This window comes from Cicer arietinum, chromosome 7 (assembly GCF_000331145.2).
Source record: "Cicer arietinum cultivar CDC Frontier isolate Library 1 chromosome 7, Cicar.CDCFrontier_v2.0, whole genome shotgun sequence".
Lineage (NCBI taxonomy): Eukaryota > Viridiplantae > Streptophyta > Magnoliopsida > Fabales > Fabaceae > Cicer > Cicer arietinum.
The window spans coordinates 51,374,842-51,382,867 of NC_021166.2; the positions used below are offsets into that span (position 1 = coordinate 51,374,842).

General features: G+C 29.3%; 2 protein-coding genes across 3 annotated transcripts; both read left to right on the forward strand.

The window, feature by feature from the left end:
* Positions 1–1,660: 1,660 nt before the first annotated feature.
* On the forward strand, positions 1,661–4,826 carry LOC101515617 (zinc finger CCCH domain-containing protein 17-like). Of its 2 annotated transcripts, XM_004510832.4 has the most exons (8): positions 1,661–1,778; positions 2,378–2,809; positions 2,919–3,104; positions 3,213–3,314; positions 3,412–3,564; positions 3,859–4,038; positions 4,130–4,227; positions 4,312–4,826. In XM_004510832.4, the coding sequence occupies exons 2-8, from the start codon at positions 2,387–2,389 to the stop codon at positions 4,457–4,459; spliced, it is 1,290 nt and encodes a 429-aa protein (XP_004510889.1). In that variant the 5' UTR covers positions 1,661–1,778; positions 2,378–2,386; the 3' UTR covers positions 4,460–4,826. The 2 variants fall into 2 exon arrangements, with proteins under 2 accessions (XP_004510889.1, XP_027192237.1); XM_027336436.2 differs by having other exon boundaries at positions 1,680–2,809; positions 4,312–4,825.
* Positions 4,827–6,658: 1,832 nt separating this feature from the next.
* Positions 6,659–7,015, forward strand: LOC101515289 (uncharacterized). Its single transcript, XM_004510831.2, has one exon. The coding sequence runs from the start codon at positions 6,659–6,661 to the stop codon at positions 7,013–7,015; it is 357 nt and encodes a 118-aa protein (XP_004510888.1).
* The last annotated feature ends 1,011 nt before the right edge of the window (positions 7,016–8,026 follow it).

Sequence of the window (8,026 nt, forward strand, 5' to 3'; positions counted from 1 at the left end):
CTTTTTACTATTATGAATTTTAATTATTTGCTTCCAAATTTAAAAAATGCCTATTCTTATAATTATTTCATTAATATCATAAAAGCATGTTCCTGTTTTAGTTGAAAATAGTTTAGTTAAAATTGATTTTGAGTGAATTAATTTTATAAAATTAATTTTAATTAAAAGTGAATTGAATGCAAAGTAATTTATATTTAAATATGTTTAAGTAAAAATGAGTTTAATAATAAATTTTAATAAAAAAATCATGTTTGAATTCAAAAATTACAATTATTTACTTCAAATATTGTTCACAATACCATTTCAAACAATATTCAGAACATAGGGATCATTTTCAATGAGCTCTCATATATCCAAATCATAAGCAATGATGTGGTTTTTCACACGTTCTCTCCAATACAAATAACCATCACATTTGAAACTCGATCCTCTATTATACTAAGAAATCTAGATGTTAATGCCACTTGTTACTCGAGATGCTCTATGGAATTTAGAACGGGGTTAAGTAAAATTCAAACTTTTTAAAGACTTTCAATCACGCAGAGGAAAATATTTGAAAACGAGATGGAATAGTGCTAATTCATAAGGAAACATTCTTTTAAATTCGATTTGGTATTGTAATTAACAATTTCAAATTGAAAAGCCAAATTTACATAGAAAAACAGTTTGACTAAATCTATTAAAATGAAAGTGATTCGATCAAAATATATATGAAGTAAACTATAATTGATTAATTTGAATGCACTAATGATATAGAATCGAATAGAATCGAAGTAAACATAATATTCAATCTTTGACACAATTTATAATTGTTGGTGTAATTTTAAAACAAATTTATAATTCAACAAAAATCCAATCATGAAAATGTATTAAAATCGAATTTTCAAAGTCATTAATTTTTATATTATTCAAAAAGTGTTTAATCTAGATTATAATATTGAATGTATGAAGTTGATGAATATATGTAGGTGCTCTTAGAATGAATGAAGGTTCATATCCATATATAAAGAGACATGAGTTAATTGGTCAAACTACAATGCATCATAATTGAAATAACTGCTTTGTAACAATCAAATATTAATTTTGTAGGTTGTGTGAATCAGCTTATATGCCTATGAATCAATTCACATGTTTCTTAAAAGTTTAGGATTTCATTATGATATAGTGTAAGTTGATTAATTGAAGTGTAATTTACATAACCTTTTAGAATTGAGTGATTCGATTCACAAGATTTAGAACGTCAAAAATGAGTTCAAGACCTGTAAATCGATATACACATGTTTGAGTTGATTTACAAAGTTAAAAATCACTTATGAAATATATTTTTAATACATTTCAAAGTATATCAACATATTTCTATCATACAACTAAAATTATTCGTGATAAAATATGATTTTCATGTTATTTTTTCTAATACAAGACAATTTTAAATATTATGAAGTATAGAATCAACAAAAAATCACAAAAGGATCACACTAAATAAATCTAATTTTGACATTTCTAAATTTATAAAAAATAATAATGTTAATTGTTCTAAAAAATAATGTAAAATAAATCATAAATAAAAAAGTAAAATAAAATATAACAAATAATTAATAAATAAATTATGATTCCTAAAATTGTTCGTTTAATGAAAGAAAGCCGTTGCCCTAGTTTTACGCTCCAAAATATATATTAAAACCCGCCATATGTTATAAGTTTTGACCAGATTTCCAAACCCTTGTTCGTTCGTTCCAACAATACTCAGAATTCAGATTTTGAAGTTTTTCGCTACTCAGGTTTGCTTCTTAGATAATCTAAGAATTTCGTTTTTAGGTTTCACCTCACTCTGTTACCATTGATCATCGTCGATCATGTTGTTCCCGACGAAGCGTTATGCGCTTCCAAGGTGCAAATTTAGGGTTTCAATTTTGGGGTTTCTTTTCATTCGTTTATTAGGGTTTTCCTGAACGCCAAAGCATTGCTGATCGACGTTAAACTAATGGTCTTTCTTGCAATTCGGCTATGGATTTTGGCTTCTATGCAGTTGAAGTTCTGCGATATAGTTTATTATCAAAGCAATTGCATTATGTGTTTGAGGTTTCTTTTAATTTACTTATTAGGGTTGTTGGGATCAGAAATACGGTGATTCGGGGTAACCTGGATTCGGTGATTCTGTTAAGGATTTTTGCCTCTACTCAAGATGTTCTGTTATGTAGTTTTTGTTTCTTTATTCATTGTATGTAAACTTTATAATTGGGTATTATAAAGTTTGGTAATGGACAATTTGGGATGAGTAACTATACGCGTTCCACGGCTGCTTGTTTTAGTATTGGATTGTTGTTCATTGGATAAGTGGCTGATTTGGGATGCTATTGCATTGTTGGTTGTTTTCTAGAGCATCATCATGGATATGAAGGTGGCAAGGAGTAGTAGAACTGATCGAGTCATTGGAAAAACATGCTTCTATTGGCTTGCTGGGAGATGCAACAGAAACCCTTGTAGGTTTCGGCACAGCGAAACACCTTTGCCTTCTACAACAGCTTCTCACAGTGTCGATACTGGATACTGTAATGCAAGGAAGCGCCATTTCTTATCCGAGTCTGAGAATGACCCTCATGATCATAACAAAAAGGCAGTCTTGAAGAGAGTCAGTGGAGAAGGCAGAGATAAGACTCAAATTGTTGATGCTTCTCGGACTCTGTCACCAAGTATATGCAAATACTGGATCAATAGCAACTGCGTGCATGGTGATCAGTGTCGGAATATACATTCATGGTTTTCTGGCGATTGGTTGTCCAGATTAGCAAAGCTTCAAGGACACAAGAAGGTACTTGGATGTAACCATCCTATAGTATTCCTAGGAAATGCAATAAATTACGTGGCTTCCTATTATGGTAATGCTTCCAGAGTAGCTGAATTATAATTTTTGTCAATAGGTTGTTTCTGGAATTACACATCCAGTTGGATCAAACAAGCTTTATTCTGGAAGTACCGATGGGACACTTCGGACATGGGACTGCAATACTGGTCAATGTGATAATGTGATGAATCTTGGTGCTGAAGTCACATCTTTGATCAGTGAGGGCCCTTGGATTTTTGTTGGTCTGCCAAATATTGTCAAGGTAAGCTCTTCTTCTTACTTAAGTCATTATTTTGTTTGATTGTGTGATCTGTCAATTATATTGGACCATTGCTTGCAAGCTGATTATGTCATTGTGGTTTTTATGAAGGCATGGAATATTCAGACTGCATCACAGTTTAATCTTGATGGACCTAAGGGTCGAGTCCTTGCCATGGTTGTTGGCAATGATACACTATTAGCTGGAGCAGAGGTAACTACTCGCACAGTCTTCTATGTTTGTTATCTGAATAAATCAAACTTTTCATTTATCTATCAGTTTATCTATAATTTGATTATTTGAATTGCAGGATGGCATAATTTCTGCATGGAGAGGCAACTCTGAACCCGGTTCTCCTTTTGAACTGGTTATGTCATTATTGGGTCACACTAAATCTGTGGTTTGCCTTACCATTGGACGCCACAAGATGCTTTACTCAGGATCAATGGACCAAACCATTAAGGTATTTCTATTGTTTGTCAATGAGGATTCTCTGTTTTTTTTCCTTTCAAATTTATGCAATTCTCAATGGAGAGTTATTTAGTTTTTTAAAATAAATATATAAAGGTTTTGATTGGACAATATTGTCAGTTGTCCAGTTCTTCATATTGAAGTAGGCTTTGCCAAAACAGTCTGTCTTTTTCTTGTGTAATTGCTGAAGATGAAATTATTGTGTATTTTGTTGTATTGTATGGTTTTGTCTTGTTTTTGTCATTATGTTTTGTTTGAGATAGTAATTTGTTATTGTTTTATTCAGGTTTGGGATCTTGACACATTCGAGTGTACAATGACACTCAATGGACATACTAATGTTATTACATCCCTTATTTGTTGGGACAATTACTTGTTATCTAGTTCATTAGACCATACTATTAAGATCTGGGCTGCCACTGAAGAGGGACCTTTGAAAGTGACATATTCACATAGTGTAGAAAATGTAAGTCGGTTAACTAGTATAATATTTATGCATGGTATTTTTTATTATGGTCATGTAAATTGTTACTTGAAAATTTTTATTTTGATTACAGGGTGTTGTTGCACTTAGTGGGATGACTGATGCAGAAGGCAAGCATATATTGTTATGCTCCCGCAGAGACAATTCTGTTTGCCTGTATGAATTACCATCGTAAGTAAACTTGCAACTATCTTGTTGTTTGTGTAAAACTAAAACTTGCTTCTTACTGACAATGTCTACTTTTATAATTTTTAGATTTTCTGAGAGGGGTAGATTGTTTGCTAGACGAGAAATTGGATCGATAGAGATCGGTTCTGGTGGACTCTTCTTCACCGGAGATGGTACTGGCTTGATGACTGTCTGGAAATGGTTGGAAGAGCCCAAGTTAGCAACATCCTCCTAAGTCATGACAAAGATATATACCTATTGCTTTCTTCCACCAACTACCTTGCTGATGTGCACTGAGTGTTCATATTAGCAGAGGAGTATATGATCAATTATACTCCACTAGCATACTTTTGACTCATGATCATTTGTACAGTTGGTGACACAAGTCAATTTATTTTGATCTAATCATTAAGCTAAATTGATTGAAAAAAGATGTAAAGTTTCAAGTATTATAAAGCTATTCTTTTTGTAATAGCGACTAACAAGGCCTCTTTAGAGAGCTTTAAAAAATATTGAAATGTGCATTCAACAATGACAAGTATTTAATGTGGAAAAAAATAGATGTGTATATATATACACACATATAAATGAAAACTAAGGAATACATCCAATGTTTAAGAGTGTTTTAATTTTTTATTTCTAACCAAAAATCATAAAAATTAAAATATTTAACTTATCTTTATCTTGTGTCATAATAGCATATTTGTCTAATTCATTATTAGTTTCGCAAAGAAATAATACTACATCTCAAATTTCTCAACCAAAACGCAACATCTCAATTCTTGATCGACATCGATTAATACATGAATTAAATCCTTAGATACACAATCGTATCAAAATTTTATTTATTTTAGAACGTCGGTCAAGAAATACTATATTTCCACGTCATGTTTCTTCTTCACTCAAATTATGACCACAATAAGTTAGTCATGAGCCCACCACCCACAACCCAATTCTTTACCCTTTTCAATAAGGTTTGCATAAACATGGTTTGAGTAATCATTAAAATCGGAATCCAAATCCAACCAATCCAAAGCCACCACTGAATTTTCAAGATGTACATCATTGCCATATTTTAGTTTTTTAAATTATATCTACTTAAATATATGATTGCTATAATATAATATAGTTTCCAGCAAGGTGAAATTGTCTTCAACATAAATATTTTACTTTATTTTATCACAATATTTCGATTTACCAAATTTATAAAATTCTAACATAGTCAATTATTTTTTTGCTAATTTCCAATCACTCATAAAATAAAAGTAAGATATTTGATATCTAACTATATGAATAGGATTACTAGTGTATAATTTGGTATCGTTTTTAATACTACATCCATCTTTAAATATAGAATTTCATAGAGCAAATAAAAAATTTCTAATATATTTGACATATTTTTGGTTATATTTTTTAAAAATAAAACTAATTTTAATTAAACTTTCAATTTCAAAAACTACTACTCGAGTCTAACCCTAAACGAGTTATGGGCTAATCCGCCATTAATAATTTTTAAATCATCTAACTTTTTATGTAGTCTAACATTTTTTTAAATACTATTAAGATTCTATTAAATATACTACTGTATATAAGACCCAAAAAAAAAAAAATAATGATAATATATATATAGTAATGGTGTGACCCCTCTAGATCTCTGTTTCCAAAAAAATCACATAGTACACATACAATTTAAAGACTAAAAATATGTAAAGAACAAAATAATATTACCTTCGTTTTTAAATACAAAAATTTATTTTGATTAATTTCTATATCTTTTTATAATAGTTTTTTAAAATTTTTAATTGTATTAATTATTTCTTTACTAAGATACTCATAATTAATTTATATTTTGTTTTTACAATAGCAGTAAATATTATAATTTTACCTTAACTAAGAATAAATTTGTAAAAACTATATTTATTGTTAAAAAATTTAATATAATTAATAATTCCGTGATTTTATGTATGGATTCTTATGTTTACATACTTAGATAAGATAGTAAAATATAAGTCATTAAAATTGACTAATTAGTACCGTGAAGGATTATTTTAGTGGTTTGCAAGATGTTAAAGGTCCAAATCAAGTCACAACATTTTATGTACAAAGAAACACTAAAGCAAAAAGATAAGAAGCAAGAAATTTAGTTTAACTTAAAAAAGAATGTGATTTTTATCACAAAGAAAAGAGAGAAAAAATAAGTGATTTAATAAATAAATAAAAGTGAATGTAATTGATTCAACTAACCACCATCTTTCCCCCATTTTTCTCCCCCACAAACAACTTCCTTTCCTTAGTAACCGCCAAAACTGACCTTCACACACACACACACCATGTTCCATCTTTTTTTATTTTCTTTATAACTATTGAAACCACTTTTTTTCTTCTCATATTAATATCCCTCTCTCTTTGATCACTTCTTCATCATCAATTCATCATGCCTTCTTTCAACTCCAAAAAAGGACAAATATTCTTAAACTCAAAAAATATAGCTGATGTAGCTTCATGGTATTGTGCTATTGTTCTTATTGCCCTCATACTTGTAACAATAGTTAGAGACACCTCTATGAATATTATTCCAAATCATGTTCATAACAACTTCATGGAAAATAACCACCTCTTCTCCATCAAACCATGCGATGAAATATATGTTGTTGGTGAAGGTGAGACACTTCATACAATTAGTGATAAGTGTGATGACCCTTTTATTGTTGAGAATAATCCTCATATACATGACCCTGATGATGTCTTCCCTGGCCTTGTTATCAAGATTACACCTTCACATCATTGCTAGGAAAATATTTTACATGTTGAGAAATTTCTAGTAATTTGCTTTTTGCACCGTACATATTGTTGTTAGAGCATATCACCCTCTTACTCTCTTCCTCTCTTGATTCTTGTAATAGTTAATATGTGTGTGTGGTTTTTTCCCCATAAATCTTGTGAATGGAAGTTATTTCCTTCTATGTTTTAATAAATGTTTGGTTTTTAATTAGGGATATTTTACTTTTATATGCTCTTTTCATTCAAAATTCTCTACTATATCATCTATTTTCATTTATCATTTTTATAACAAATGATTAATGGTTAATTTAATAAATAAAAATAATTAAAAAAATCAAATTATATTAATAAAATAAAATAAAAATTCAAAGTAATACATTAACATTGAATAGATATTAAATAATTTTTTATTTATTAAATTAACAATTAATTATTTATTATAAAAATAAAATAAATGGCAATAGATCTAAGATGAAAAAAGTATTCTTTGGGTGATCGCAATTAAGAGCTCTTAAATTTCCCTTCATAAATGAAATACAAATATTAACATTTTGTTTGATCAATTAGGTTTGATTACAAAATACATTGTTGCATCAATTTACCTTGAAATTTAGTTTGATCTATAAATAACAAGAGGGTTCCTTTTACAAACTAAGTTTTTATAATTTTTTTTATATCCATATTACTCCTTATGTGTCTCTAATCAATCCACTTGTGAACTCACATGTTCATTAAATAGGGTTCAAATGAATTAAAAAAAAAGGTAACTGTAATCAAAGTACCGTTCTTTCATGAGAGAACGAAAGGTTACGTAACTACACCTGGCGGACAAACTCATTTTGGAAGATGCTCTAAGTTTGTAAAGAATTTCATTCAAATTAAAGTTTGCAATTTCCAATAGAAAATATGAAGTAAGTCTTTTAATAGGTTCATGGATGAATGCTTCATAAAAAAAGAAGATTGATGGATCAATGTTTTGATTACGTTTATGGAACTTGTTAGTTTGAGTAGCTACATGTCC

Bases quoted from the DNA above. Each gene is read 5' to 3' on its own strand.
- LOC101515617 (XM_004510832.4), top strand. From the start codon at position 2,387: ATGGATATGAAGGTGGCAAGGAGTAGTAGAACTGATCGAGTCATTGGA. The intron at 3,565-3,858 runs GTATTTCTATTG...TGTTTTATTCAG, and splicing joins CAATGGACCAAACCATTAAG to GTTTGGGATCTTGACACATT. The intron at 4,228-4,311 runs GTAAGTAAACTT...TATAATTTTTAG, and splicing joins TGCCTGTATGAATTACCATC to ATTTTCTGAGAGGGGTAGAT.
- LOC101515289 (XM_004510831.2), top strand. From the start codon at position 6,659: ATGCCTTCTTTCAACTCCAAAAAAGGACAAATATTCTTAAACTCAAAA.